Raw genomic sequence first — 14,710 nt, 5'->3', positions numbered from 1 at the left:
GCATCCGGACAGACCACAGCACAGTGACCCGTTCATCCCGGTCTGTCCACGACTTTCTCACTTCACCTCCGAAGCTCCTGGGTCCCAGGAACCCCTCGGTCCCAGGCAAACCAGGACCGCTGGTGACCCCAAGTCGGAGACACACAGACACACGTGGCCTGACACACTGAGTCGCACACAGAACAGAGACCAAGCTCACACCCGCACACACCCAGGGACGGCACCTAAAGGCTGGGACGCGCACACGTACACATGCACACGTGCACACACCTACACCTACACCACTGAAACAAAGGCCAAGCACATCTTAGAAAGGGGGAAATCAGGGGGCACCTGGGTGGCGCAGTCGGTTAAGCGTCCGACTTCAGCCAGGTCACCATCTCGCAGTCCGTGGGTTCAAGCCCCGCGTCGGGCTCTGGGCTGATGGCCCAGAGCCTGGAGCCTGCTTCCGATTCTGTGTCTCCCTCTCTCTCTGCCCCTCCCCCGTTCATGCTCTGTCTCTCTCTGTCCCAAAAATAAATAAAAAACGTTGAAAAAAAATTAAAAAAAAAAAAGAAAAGAAAGGGGGAAATCAGCTGTCGCATCAGTGGCCAGTGGGACGTGGTCCCTGCTCTGATGTCACAGACATGCTTCAGGGCTGGAGGAACAGGAGCGAGCAACCGCGGCGGGCCCCACACCACGCTGTAGACACCCGACACCTGCATGTAGTGCTTGTCCTTCAGTGGTGTCCCCGACAGGCAGTCAGTGTCCCTCTCAGGTGGTGTCCCCCACAGGCAGTCAGTGTCCCTCTCAGGTGGTGTCCCCCACAGGCAGTCAGTGTCCCTCTCAGGTGGTGTCTCCGACAGGCAGTGTCCCCCACAGGCAGTGTCCCTCTCAGGTGGTGTCCCCGACAGGCAGTGTCCCCCGACAGGCAGTCAGTGTCCCTCTCAGGTGGTGTCCCCCACAGGCAGTCAGTGTCCCTCTCAGGTGGTGTCCCCCACAGGCAGTCAGTGTCCCTCTCAGGTGGTGTCCCCGACAGGCAGTGTCCCCCAACAGGCAGTCAGCGTCCCTCTCAGGTGGTGTCCCCAACAGGCAGTCAGTGTCCCTCTCAGGTGGTGTCCCCGACAGGCAGTCAGTATCCCTCTCAGGTGGTGTCCCCGACAGGCAGTGTCCCCCAACAGGCAGTCAGTGTCCCTCTCAGGTGGTGTCTCCGACAGGTAGTCAGTGTCCCTCTCAGGTGGTGTCCCCGACAGGCAGTCAGTGTCCCTCTCAGGTGGTGTCCCCGACAGGCAGTCAGTGTCCCTCTCAGGTGGTGTCCCCGACAGGCAGTGTCCCCCAACAGGCAGTCAGTGTCCCTCTCAGGTGGTGTCCCCAACAGGCAGTCAGTGTCCCTCTCAGGTGGTGTCCCCGACAGGCAGTCAGTATCCCTCTCAGGTGGTGTCCCCGACAGGCAGTGTCCCCCAACAGGCAGTCAGTGTCCCTCTCAGGTGGTGTCTCCGACAGGTAGTCAGTGTCCCTCTCAGGTGGTGTCCCCCAACAGGCAGTCAGTGTCCCTCTCAGGTGGTGTCCCCAACAGGCAGTCAGTATCCCTCTCAGGTGGTATCCCCGACAGGTGGTGTCCCCGACAGGGTGTCCTCCAGCAGGAGAGGCAGCCTTCCCAGCTCCTCCGTGCCACCCTCAGGCTGGCTCCCGGCTCTCAGACCCCTGCTCTCCCACTGCAGCCTACGGGATATCCCCTTACCTTTCCCTGCCTTTCGAGCCACCAGGCTGTGCTCTTGCTGCCGCCTCGGTCTGAGATGTTCACCCGGCAAACTCAGAGCCCTCCAGCTTCCCTAGGTGTCCCCTTCCCTGAAGGCTCCCGGCCTGACCCTGGCACAGTCCTTCCTTCCTGCTCCTGCATCACGTGGACGCTCCCGTGTCCCTCTGTCCCTGGGCCTGTCCCTCTTAGTAGGGGCTGGCTTGCTACTCGACTTCCCTCTTCCCCTCCACCTCATGGAATTTGGGGGCCAGCCTCACCCCTCAGCTTTTAGGAGCCTCAGACCCTGGATGGAGACAATCATGGATTCACACCCTGACTTCTTTGACCTTGAGCGAGTCACTTAACCTCTAACCCCCAGTTTCCAAATCTACAAAGTGGGTGTAATAACAACCCCCTTGGGTTAGTTTGAGAATTGCAGGCCCTTGGACAAAGTAGGTGCTTCATAAATATTTGATGGATGAGTGAAACCATCGCTCCAAGGACAAGCCAGAGCTCCAATGGGGGCTGGTGGACGAGCCAGGACTGAGAGGGGTGCACCGCCCTTGGTTTTCATGAGTTCCTTTTACCTCTTAGGGCAGACGTGGCTGGGATTTTCGTTTCCATGTCACAGAGGAGGACACTGAGGCTCACCGTGCTTTGACTTGCTCCACAGGGAACGGGCTCTCCATGGCAGTCTGGGACTAATGCCCAGGTGGACAGAGTTGGACCTGCCACACCCCTTCCTCCGGCTCTGGGTTTTAAGCAGAGTTGTTCTCCGTAGGTTCAAAGGTCAGAAATCCCAGGTCCTGGAGATCTACACAAGCCCGATGCCTGGGGCCGGCAGCCAGGGATGAGGGCCCCGCTCCACTTCATCGCTTGGCCAGGGGCCAGAAGTCCCCTCCATGTGCATGATGAGCCAGCAGAGTGGGGTGGTAAGAGCTCACATCTGGGGCCAGCCCTCCTGGGCTCACTGCCCAGATCTGTCCCAACCAGCTGATGACCTCCTGTGCTGCAGTCTCCTCACCAATGACTGAGTGCCACTCACGGGACAGCGGGATAGGATGAATGAATGCAAGTGTATGCATGTGAGTACTCATGGGACGGCGGTGTAGGAGGGATGAACCCATACCTGCGTGTGTGAGTATCCATGGAGCCCTTGCTCCCATGCCTGATACTTAGTAAAAGCCAAGAACTGTTAAGGACTTGTGTTTGTTCCTCTGTGGGACTCCGTGGTCGCCAGGACCGCCGCCGGCCTGGTGACGCCCGCCATCCAGTGCTCCTTGCACTCCGTGAACCTGGAAGAAGCTCGCCCAGAAGGGCAAGTGGGCGCCTACCCCGGCCTTGCCCCACAATCCAGGTCTTCTTTGTCCTGTTCTGCTGACTCCCAGATTGTCCCAGCAGTGTCCCCAGCCCCCCCCCCTCCCCGCCACAGAGAGCTGTCCTGAAGACCCCCACTGGGACCCTCTCCAGAGTCCCCAGCTTTCAGGGACTGAACTCTGACCCCCATTCTTCCGGCATGAATTCGGCCTGCCTGAGGGCATGGGGCCAGGCCAACGGGCCCCTGGGAGGCTGGGGCTCTGGCCTGCCTCCAGGCAAAAGTAGCAAAGCTCAGCAAAAAAGCCAGGACGGAGGCAGGTCAGTGGCCTGGGGGGAGCTGGAAACAAGGGGTCTGCAAAGGCAGAGAACAAAGGGGTCTTGGAGAGAGGGCCCAGGCCCCAGCTCCTGCTTCTGAGAAATCTGCATCAGGGGAGGAAACTCCAGGAATTGGCCTTACCCCAGAGGCAACAGCGGCCAGCTGAAGACAGCCACCTTGGCCTGGACTCTGGGGTCCCTGGATCCCAAGGTGCCTGACCCTGAGGTGTCCGCAGAGGGCTCATGGACTTGCCCCTGTGGGAGCCATGAGGGGCCCTGCCAATTTCCCGATCTCCCGATCTCCCGATCTCCCGATTTCCCGTCTAGGCACTGCTCGACCCGGCCCTCCCCGAGCTCAGCCCATTTATCTTCTGCCTGGACCTGCATCCAGCTCCTCACAGGCCAGCGCCTGGGCTCTCTGCCAGCCTCCGTCCGTCCTCCTTACAGGCCGCCAGAGGGACGGGTGCAAGACGCAATCTGACCAAGTCACTTCTTACAATACCTCCTGTGGAATCGACCAAAGCGGCTTCTGGAGGAGGCTCCACGGCTGCGGGCTTCAAGCACCAGAGCCAGATGCGCACGGAGGGCCCCTCTGAGATTCCTGATGTGCATCAGCACCTGAAGGGCTCCCTCATTCTCCTAAATGGCAGTCTTCATCTCTGCCTGCCTCTCTGCCACCCCAGCAGCCCCAGGGCACACGCTCTCCAACCTCACAGGATGCGCAGGCCCCAAACCCTGGCCCCCACTGTCTGTTGTCCTCTCTGTCTCCCTGCGTCCGTCTGTTGGTTCGCACATCTGCCATCGTGCCCTCCCACCTCCACTCTGCGTGCTGGGGTCTGGGAGCTGTGGCATGGGCTTCCTCCCGGCGCCCTGGCAGTGTTACCCTCCCATGCGTTCCCGACACTGAGGCTGGGGCAGCTTCGCAAACGGACAACAGGACCACAGCTCACCTCTGCTCAAAACCCTTCCACGGGCCTCCACTCTGGGAACACTGCTTCGTGGCCCCGTGTGCTTCTGCTCACCTCCTGTCACCCCCTGCTAACCCCCTTCAGGCTGTGCACTCCAGCCACGCAGGAAGACATGTGGTCCCCCAAATACAGGCACTGTTTCACAGCTCCCATCTCAACACACGTGGTTCTTTCTGATCACGCCCCTCTAGATGGGCTCTGCATCCTGACCCAAGTCAGGCCAACCGCCTGCCTCTCGGGCGCCAGCAGCCCCATCAGCAGTGATCACAATGGTTTAGGATCCCCCGCCCTGGTTAAACATCTGGACCCTCGAGACAGGATCTGGACCTTCAGTGGTCACTGCTCCCAGATCTAAGCCCAGTTCCCAGCTCAGAAAGGTGGTTGGCAGGAGTTGGTGAACAGAAGAGTCAAATTGGAGAAGGAATGAGGGATGGCAGGAAGGCTCAGAGGGGTAGGGCGATTCTGCCAACCTGTTTGAGGCCCAGGCCTGAGCTGGATCCCTACCCAGCAGGGACCGTGCAATGGATCCTGAGGCTAGGTCCACAGAGGCACCACGGTGGCAGTGTTTTCTCTGCCCTCTTCACGCTGGGTCCCTCAGGCCCAGTGACAGGAGACTGCCCTCCCCTCCCTTTGCCCCCTGATGAGATTTTGGGCTCCTAAGAAGCCCTAGCCCCTTTTGTGTGTCCGGGCCACCTTCAAACGTCATGACTAAGCACCATAGGCTCACAAGGACCCAGGCCCACTTCCCCCAGAAATGCCGAACTGGCTGTGCCCTCCCCATTCCTGGATGCTGCTCCCACCCTTGGTGCCCGGACAATGCACCAACCACTGTCTTCCCGTCACGGCAGCCCCAGCTGGAGGGTGGACGACTTCACGGGGCCCCTGTCGCCCCATCCCTCCATTCCATTACCACGACCTCCTCCCTCCTCTTCTCCTCTCCCCCCTTTGCCTACCCACTGCCTCTGCTTCAAGACCTGCCAGTCACGTGCACGCTTCACCCACAGCCTTGCTCATCCTCAGGGGCTTTCCCTATGGTCCTGACTCCCAACTCTGCTGCCCTCCAGCCCCTCCAGCTCCTCCCCAGCTCCTCCCCAGCCCTGGTCTTAAGACGGCAAAAGCCTAGGGGCGCCTGGGTGGCTCAGTCGATTGAGCATCCAACTGTTGATCTTGGCTCAGGTCACGATCTCACAGCTTGTGGGTTTGAGCCCCACATCAGGCTCTGTGTTGACAGCATGGAGCCTGCTTGGGATTCTCTCTTTTCTCTCTCTGCCCCTCCACTGCTCACGTTCTCTCTCAAAACAAATAAACTTTAAAAACATATTTGAAAAAACTTGCTGGGGAGCAGTGTCGGGTGGGGGTGGAGGCTTGCATTAGCTGGATGGCACCCCCATTTTGCTCCCTCACTGTAGAGACAGCAGAGACTCTGTGAAGCGAGTTTGAGTGTGTAGCAAGCCTATCCTCTGCCTCCCACACTCAGGATCAGCTACGTAATTGGCGGATCCCATTGCAAAATAAAAATGCAGGACACATTGTCCAAAAATGATTAAGGATTTCAAGATGGCAATTGCAGAGCATTGAACCAACCACCAAGCCCCCCTGAGGACAGGGGCCTGTGTGACTGCACATGCCTCACATCGGTAAGGCCAGCCCTGCCCACATCTCTCGCCAGCGGGGATGGTCTCTCTCCCCTGTCCTACCCTCAGTGGGTTTCTAGGACAGCTCCTCAGGGCCTCAGAGCCTCAGGGCCTCAGGGCAGGAGCCCAACCCCAGACACCTCCAGAGGTCCAGAGCCTGTTCAAGCAGGGAGTGAGCACAGATTCCTGCAGCCCTCTGGGGGCCCCTCCCCACTTCCTCAGGGCTATACAACACTTACACCCTCTTCCAACCAAGGCTTATTTATGGAGCCCCACCTGGCTGAGCTTGAGCGAGAGAGGACAGGTTGATGAACGAACACTCGGTCACTGCACCGCACGAGCTCAGTTTATGGCGGGATGAACCTGAACAAGAGCAAAGCCAAACGAGGATCCTGTGGGTTGAGAGAAAAATCATCATATCTGATTGGGAACGTGAATATCACAAAAGAGACGGCCCGAGGATGGATTTTAGTGACGAGGAGAGGAGAGGAGAGGAGAGGAGAGGAGAGGAGAGGAGAGGAGAGGAGAGGAGAGGAGAGGAGAGGAGAGGAGAGGAGAGGAGAAGGGCATTTCGGGGACAGGGCTCAGGGGCGGCTTCTAGAATCCCGAGTCGTGCAGGCTGGCTGAGGCACAGGCACGAAGGAACAGCGGACAGAGACCGGAAGGAAACCTCGGCGTCTGGCGTGGAGGCTCACAGGGCTGGTGGAGTGTCTGTGCCCCTGGCTGGAGACGCCACAGGGACTTAGACGTGGTTGGTGTGTATTTGGGAGCAAAGGGAGAAGGGGGACTTCCTTTGTACTGTGCAGAGCCACACTTCTGGGCAGAACAGCCTGCTCCTGCCTAGGGCTCCGGGGTCATCGTGTCCAGCCCTGGCGACCGCAGTCCGGTGGCGCTGCGGCCTGAGCCGCCTCCTGCCCTGGGCACGCCGACGGTGAGGGCCAGCAACCCCGCGGGACCCCGGGTTCCGCGCAGGGCCTGGGCCGCGCGGGGCTGGGCCTTTCCCGCCACTCGCTCCCATTGGTCCTGCGCCAGGGTTGTGTGGCGGTGGGGTGGGGGTGGGGGTGGGGGTGGGAGTGGGGGGTTGCGGAATAGGACCCCGCACTGGAGCGGTGGGAAACCGGCTGCGCACACCCCGAAGGCACGACCGGGAGTGGGGAGGGCGCGGCTCCCAAACCAGACGGCCCCACCACGCACTTTATTTCAACTTTATATCATAGTTACTCTCAAGCATGCACACGAGTACAGAGGCTGATGCAATGCTTCCCCCACTTCCCCACCGCCCCGCTGCGGCAACTGTCCGCTCCGGGGCCACTGCTGTAGCGTCCGACGCGCCCCCAGGGCCCACCCCCGGCTGCAGGAGAGCGGGCTCCGGGGCCGCAGCACCGAGACCGGGGTGCCGACCGCGGCACGAGGCCCCGCGGGCTGGGAGCGAGGTAGCGGGTAGGGCGGCGGGGGGCGGGGGCGGGGCAGGGGGCGGGGCGGGGGCGGGGCGGGGGGCGCCCTCCCCGGGACTTCGGGCGCGCGGGCTGGGCGCAGAGCGTCAGTCTCCGCCCTGCAGCTGCAGCGAGCCCGCCGCGCCGTCGCCGCCCGCAGCCGCCCGCAGCCGTCCGCAGCCGCCCGCAGCCCGCGCCATGCCCAACTTCGCCGGCACCTGGAAGATGCGCAGCAGCGAGAATTTCGACGAGCTCCTCAAGGCGCTGGGTAAGCCGCCGCGGTCGGTGCGCGCCTGCGAGGGCGAGCGGCCCCGAGGCGCCCCGGACCCGCGGGGGTGGGCTCCGGGACCGGCCCGGGCAGCGGGGAGTCCCCGGGGCGAGGGCGAGGGCGAGGGCGAAGGGAGCGTCCCAGGGCCACCCCGTGGGAGCTCCGGCGAGGGCAGCCCGGGAGCCGCGCGCCCCGCGGACGAGCGCTGGAGGCTGGGCGCCTTCCCCGACGGTTCGGCCTCGTCTCGTGCTGGAGCCGCGCAAGGGGGGATCCTCGCCGGAGTCCGGGACGGGTCAGGGCCTTTACACTGGGAGACTCGAGTTCACCGTGCTGCTCGGGAAAAGCCGCTTACCCCACCCCAACCCCCACCCTGAGCGTCAGCGTCTCATCTCGGAAATCCGGGCGAGGGTCGGGGGAGGAGTGGGTCCGTCCTGAGGTCCCTGTCTGTGGTCGGAGGGTTTGGAGAGTGCCGGGCCGGCCCTGGGACCTGAGCCCGCGGCGCGGCCCTCCGGTCCCGCGCAGGTGTGAACGCCATGCTGCGGAAAGTGGCGGTGGCGGCCGCGTCCAAGCCGCACGTGGAGATCCGCCAGGACGGGGATCAGTTCTACATCAAGACTTCCACCACGGTGCGCACCACAGAGATCAACTTCAAGGTCGGAGAAGGCTTCGAGGAGGAGACTGTGGACGGACGCAAGTGCAGGGTGAGGCCCAGCAGCCGGGCGGCGTTCCGGATCCCCCCACCCCCACCCCCCAGGCCGCCGCAGCCTGTGGCGCGCTTTCCTTGCAGCGCGCGCACAGGCTGTTTGCAGGGAGGATTTGTGCTAGTGGGTTGCCCTGGGCTGGGGAGAGGGTCTGCCCTCACCCCGCCACGCCACGCCACGCCACCCCACCCCACCCCCGATCCGCCCCGCCCCGCCGCGCTCGCAGCCGCGCGGGAGCTGCCGGAGTCCCCGGGCGGCGGCGTCCGCAGCGGGTGCGGGTGCGGGTGCCGGTGCGGGTGCGAGCCCAGGCGCTGGCGCTGCGGCGCGGAGGTAGCTGCAGGGGCCGCAGGGTCGGGTTGCGCCGTCGCCACGTCTCCTGTCGCAGGTGGAGCTGCAGCGCTCGCCTCCCGCCCGCGCCCCACCCCCCCGGGTCCCTGGGCCCCCCGGAGACGCTCCGGATCCAGCTTAGGCAGCCTTTTGGGCAGGCACCTCTCCCTCCGGCCCTCAGCTTGCTGTCTTAAAGGAAAGGCGGAATCCTTCCAAAAGCAAGGCAGATTCTGGCGGGGAGAAGGGCTTTCTTGGTCCTCAAGAGCAAGACTTTTGTACTTCTACGTATATCGGCCCCAGGAATGAACCAGAGGACTGAAGCGAGTGGTTGTACATTCCTTTTTTAGATGGGCAAAAATTGCATATCATTGATCTCTGGAATAGAGTGGGGGGACAGATGGAAAAAAAAATCGCTGCTGCTACCTTTTCTTAAAAAAGTCTCCCTCCTATTACAGTGTTAACAACAAAAAAAAGTTGGAGAAAGTGAGAAATTGATCTTCACCTTTCCTGAGTGTTGCCTACTTGATCTGCAGAGTGGGACTCTCTGGGCACTGGGTTTGAGAGAAGGACACAGAGACACAGCCCCCAGGAGGTGACCCACGTGACAATATTTGGCCCACAGAACTGGCATGGCCAGAAAACGATGTCCGGGGTTGGAGCTGCCAGGATCTGAGCCTCTAGTCGCTGTACCGTTTGTAAAAAACAAAAGAGTGGGTAGAGGTAGTAAGAGTGAAGGTCTGGGAGTCACTAGGAGACAGCCTGGCAGTCAGCAGGGCTCAGTTGGGGACATCACTGGTGGCTACTCAAAGGCTCACGCAACAGCCTGGAAAGTTGGGGCTTTTTGTTCCCCAGATGCTAGTTAGAAAGTGAGTATGTGCACATTCCATATCCCCCTCCCCCCCACCCCTGCCCTACCCAGCTGTAGAGCATTTTGCTTTGTGCAGATACTGGGGAAACTGCAGGGCATGCCCCTTTCACCTCCCACCTCCAACATGATTCCATGTTCCTAGAGGGATGTAACCTGGAAAGTGGCAGCGTTTTATCCTCAGAGCCGGAGATCCCCGGGTTTATCAGAGCGATCTGAGGGCAAACAGAAAAGAAGATGTTATCCCAAAACCGTGCAGGGAGGAGCACCTGGCCTGTTCGTTCTGGGTGTGGTTATAAATATGGTGTCTCGGCAGTTCTAAAATTGTATAGTTCGGATGTGAAGGTTCTTGTCCTTAATATCCCAATTGCTTGAAGGGCTAGTCCATTTTGACACAAATGAAACCCTGCATGCTCTAATTTTATTCCTGGAGATGTAAAGCATGGGTCAGTGGTGTGTGAGTGTGAGTGCAGGGGTGGGATACAAGGTATATTTATACCCCATAAAATCCGTGACCAGCCCTCTGGATCTGGACTCCACAGGGTGCAGCACGGGGCTGTGTGCCCCGCTGACAGGGACCATGTGTTGCTTTTCTCCACAGCAGTGACTCTGGTGTTCATTGTTGTCTCTGCTCCCGCTGCCAAGACCGTAATTAATGTCACTAATGGTTTTCCCACCCGCAGAGTTTGGCCACTTGGGAGAATGAAAACAAGATCCACTGCACGCAAACTCTCCTCGAGGGCGACGGCCCGAAAACCTACTGGACCCGCGAGCTGGCCAACGACGAGCTCATCCTGGTGAGGCGCTTGGGCCCTAGATCGAGCCCGCAGTCCCCAGATGACGCCCACAGTGGGCAGTGAGAACGCGGTCCTCCCTCACCCAGAGGGACTCCGTTTGCCCTGGGTTAACATTGGAGCGGAAAGCTTGAGGTGACAGTTTAAGTCAGAGGAAATCATTGTTACGTGTGGGAGGAGCACAGTGCAGAGGCAGAGCAGGGCCAGAGGCGAGCTGCAGTGGCCGCACCGTGCATCCCCATGGCGACGCGGTGGCTCGCTCTGAGCCAGAGTGCTTGGGCTCTGGGAGGTCGCAGGGTATTTCACTCTGCAGAAGAGTTGTTTTTTTTTTTTCCTTCCCCCTCCTCATCCCCCATTTTGCTGCCAGAGAAAGATTTCAGGAATTTTAATACGTCAGCACTGGGAGCCTTTGAGAGCATTTTTACCCCTAGACTTACTTACAAACTGCATTGGCCTTAGGGAGCCCCCGCACGTAATGCTAATTCGGGGAGTGTCCGAGTGCAAGTGTGACACAGTGTGGCGGTGGGGCTTTAGAACTGGAAAAGGTGGGTTCAACTTAAAGATACTCAGATTAAAACAATTTAAACATTCCTGGCCACACAAAACGTACCTGGTGAGGCCAAGTTAGAAACCCCTGTAGTTTAATCACACACCTCCTTCTCCTTTACTTTTGGTGTTGGGGGCAAAGGAAGACAGGAAGGACAGGGCAATGCTCATGTCACTGTCTCTTTATGTTTCAGAAGAGACTAAGCTTTCCCTGAAATAACTCCACCCCCCACTGCCTCACACACCCCCCTTTGTTCTCTATCCTGCATATTACCATCTCCCCTCTAAGACGGCTCCTCGGGCCCGTCTTAGCAAATGTCACCCTGTAGTCTTGGGTAGGGAGCCAGCAGAGTGGGACAGCCACCCTGTGTGACCTGGGTGTGGTCCTTCCCTTCCCAAGCTGTAGAATGAGGCCTTCCACCAACGCGTGACCCCGGTGTCGCCCTCAGCCCTGAAATTGCATGTTGATCTTGTCTCTACTACTTTCATTGAGGCTGCTTGAGCTGGCTTCTCCTGTCCTTCCCCCGCAACGATCCAAGTACCTTCTGCTTTTATGGAGAAGGCACTGGCTTCCTTTGCAACCTGGTTAATGCTGTTTCCAGGGAAGGAATACTTGATGGGGTTGGGGGAGCAATCTGAGGCTGACACATGGGAGTTTAGGAGAAGAAGAAACAAAAGCGTCACCGGTACCAGAGCCAGCAAAGACCTCCAGAGTTCTGGAGCATGGCTGAGGGCCGGCCGGTTTGCTGTACAAGAAAGTGTGATTTTATTAACCTTGTAACATCCCAGCGGCCAGAGCACGGTCTGCTGGAAGGACTCCAGCACTCCCACCCCCGCCCCGTTCCGCTGTGCGTCCTTCTCTGGCTCAGCCGACGACCATGAGCCTCAGAGGGAGCATGAATTCTTGGCATCTGAGACCTGAAATACGGGCTTTTGTTTCAAGGCTTGTTATCATTAATAAACCAAAATGCAGGGAGATGCTGTCTCTTTAACAAGAGGCAAATTATCCTAGTTAAGTTGAAATAAGCTTTTCCAGTGCCAACAGCAAATTGTCCCCTGGGACTGTAAGCCGCCTTCTGTGAAACAGTATCTTCCCTCAGACTACTCTGGAACATTCTAGAGTTTCTTTCAGGAACCTTTCAGCATGGCTGCAGGCTGAGAAAGACATCCCAGATGTGATTGGAAATGTAATTTGCTTCTTGAATCATGAAGCCACTTGTTGGCCTGGGTGAGGGGTCAGATGCTAGGGTGGTCACAGCACGCGGAAAGAGTCAAACCCCCAACCACTCCGTGGCCGTAGAGCTGAAAGGTCGGCACATCTAGAGGTGAATTTCGGTGGGCCCCCTGCCCTTCTTCCCCGGACAGAGAATTGTCTGCAGACGGAGGAGGTGTCCAGAGCAGGGGGCACAGGACAGCTGTGCCCGTGTGACCAGGAGCCCCTACTTGGAAAAGAAGTTGGTGATGGGCATTTGCTTCCTTAGTGTCACTCATAACTGGTATTTCCCTGAAACACACATCAAGATAATGTCCTAGCACATGTTCCCTGAGAGCCATCTCACAGTCAGCTGATGGGCCCAGACCTGAAGGCCCAGGTTTATCCAGGCTCTCAGCCTCTCTGGGGCCTCAGGCCCCTCTGAGAATCTGAGAGATAGGAGCCCCCCCACCCTCTCCGAAAAGTGTATGTCTGCAGATATGCCCACATCAGGTCTTCAGACTGGAGAATTTTGTTTTTTGGTTTTCTTTGTTAAAACATACTGCTTTCCCTGTTCTGACCGCTTGTGAGAGCCCAGGAGGCAGGCCTGTGAATAACTGCTACTTTGGGGGAGAGTTAAGATAAACTTAACTTATGGGTGATACCATCTCAGGGCCCAGAAGGAAAATCTCTGACTGTGGAGCGATTTGTGCCCTCCCCATAGCAAACAGATAAACAAACAAAGAGCCATAGAATTTTAGCTGGAAAGAGCCTCTGGGGTCATCTTGTTCTGTCCCACCCCTCCCACTCCAAACCAGCAAGGGAGGCAGGGACGTGCGTGCCCGGCTTTCCCAGCCATGTGCTGCAGAGCGGGGTCTGGAATCCGAGGCTGCTCAGACCAGTTCTCTAGCTTGCAGGTGACTGAGTGTGGGCAGCCACTTCCTGGAAGCTTCTTGATGCCCTCCAATGCTGTCCTGCCCAGCTGTCCCCCGTCTCCCCCCCCCCCGCCCCCCCCCCCCCCCCCCCACTGGCTACAGCTGTCCTGGCCCCTTGCTCTCCTGAGATGGAACCACCCCTGAAACGTCCAATATGACTTCTCCCCGCTTTCAGTTTAATTTTTAAAACCAAAACATTTCTGAAGTCAGCATTCACAGGCTTCAGAAACAAAGGAAAACTGCGCACAATTCTGCTCCCCAGCTGCCTCTCTGCCAGCATGGAGCTTAAGAGAGGAAAACAGAAGAAAAAAAGACCTTGGCCGTTAGCATGAGCACATGGCACAGGAAATTGAATGTCTGTTACCAAGAGTTTTTAACAGGGCAGTAAGTGGCCTTATTAGCGATATGCTTTAAACAGTTTTTCACAGGCATCTGTTCTGATGGTTTTTCCTTTTCTGCAGACTTTTGGCGCCGATGACGTGGTCTGCACGAGGATTTACGTTCGGGAGTGAAGGTGGCCGGCTTCCTGCTGCTTTGGGGGTGGGGTGCATGTTCCCTGAGAAATGTCATAGGTCTGAGCTGCCAGTGGACCTTCCCTTACCCCATATCAACGTTAGGTGACCCCATGTTCCCCTGCGACAGTGTGGTAGTGTTCCCCCCCCCCCAACCCCGAGGCCTCTGTACCTCTGAGTCTCTGGCGCTCCGTAGTCTGGCATTGCATGGTTTGTCAGTCATTAAACTGGTTGGCCACATTTCAAGGCTCTTCCTGTCTCTGAACTGCCTCTTCAGTTTCAGCACGGGGTTACCGTGTACCTGCTGTCTTAGCATTACGTGTTCTGTGTCGTGGTTGCAGCCTCAGCCTGCCACCCAGTCCCGTGCCGGGTGCATACGGCAGGGGTGGAAGCTGGGCCCCCTCCACCTGGGTCCGGACTACAGGTCCAGGTGTGCTGGGACCTCACGGCATTGTTTTCTAATTGGATTAGTCTGTATACTGGTGGTTCCTGGCAGGAAAGGGGGAGCGCATTCGAAAGGTTAATTGAGGGGAGCTCAGAATAAAGGGACTGTTTACACAGGCATCTACAAGGACAGGATGAAGGGAATCGACAAAGGACAGGGCAGCACTGAGATTGGAAGTGGGGGAGCCATTACTCCCTTGCGCCTGGGACAGAGGGGTCCCAGACCAGAAGAGCTATAGCCTGGGAGGGAGACCACCATGTGGGAGCTGTGGCAGTGCACAGAAGAATGTAGTCACTGCCCAACCATGGCCCCCGTGTATGGGGGTGGGCGGTGGAGGGTGGAGGGTTCAGCTTGGCTTGGAGCTAGGGGGTTAAGTATCCTGACCTCCCAGCTTTCAGTCTCTGATCTACCTATGCTACCCACTGGCCAAACACAAGTGGAGCCTAGGGGTGCTGAGGGGCTGTCCCCCCTCCCAGGACAGAGTCAGGATATGTAGGTGGACAGCACTCCGCAGTTGCCAACTCTTCCATTGTAAAATCAGATTTCACATAAAACTCTGGATTTCTGTTTCCTGAAGAGAAATTTGGGAAAGCCTGACATTCCGGAACCAACATTCCCGCAGGGTCACAGCTGACCACTTCCCCCCCCTTTTAAGTGGAGCTTGTACAGCCCACCACTCCGCGGACCCTGCCATCGTCGTCCCTGTCCTCAGTTACTTTGTTTTCCTGGCTTCTTGGGCAT

The 14,710-nt window shown here is 58.5% G+C and overlaps 1 protein-coding gene across 1 annotated transcript; it reads left to right on the top strand.

Annotated features, from left to right (window-relative positions):
• Positions 1-7,497: 7,497 nt before the first annotated feature.
• CRABP1 (cellular retinoic acid binding protein 1) lies at positions 7,498-13,764 on the top strand. Its single transcript, XM_023254776.2, has 4 exons — positions 7,498-7,652; positions 8,175-8,353; positions 10,229-10,342; positions 13,474-13,764. Exons 1-4 carry the CDS (start codon positions 7,583-7,585, stop codon positions 13,522-13,524), a joined length of 414 nt encoding a protein of 137 aa, XP_023110544.1. The 5' UTR covers positions 7,498-7,582; the 3' UTR covers positions 13,525-13,764.
• Positions 13,765-14,710: the final 946 nt, after the last annotated feature.

The sequence above is a fragment of the Felis catus genome, chromosome B3 (assembly GCF_018350175.1).
Source record: "Felis catus isolate Fca126 chromosome B3, F.catus_Fca126_mat1.0, whole genome shotgun sequence".
NCBI lineage: Eukaryota > Metazoa > Chordata > Mammalia > Carnivora > Felidae > Felis > Felis catus.
This window is presented reverse-complemented; position numbering and strand designations above follow the sequence as displayed.

Bases quoted from the DNA above. Each gene is read 5' to 3' on its own strand.
- CRABP1 (XM_023254776.2), top strand. From the start codon at position 7,583: ATGCCCAACTTCGCCGGCACCTGGAAGATGCGCAGCAGCGAGAATTTC. The intron at 8,354-10,228 runs GTGAGGCCCAGC...TCCCACCCGCAG, and splicing joins TGGACGGACGCAAGTGCAGG to AGTTTGGCCACTTGGGAGAA. The intron at 10,343-13,473 runs GTGAGGCGCTTG...CCTTTTCTGCAG, and splicing joins CCAACGACGAGCTCATCCTG to ACTTTTGGCGCCGATGACGT.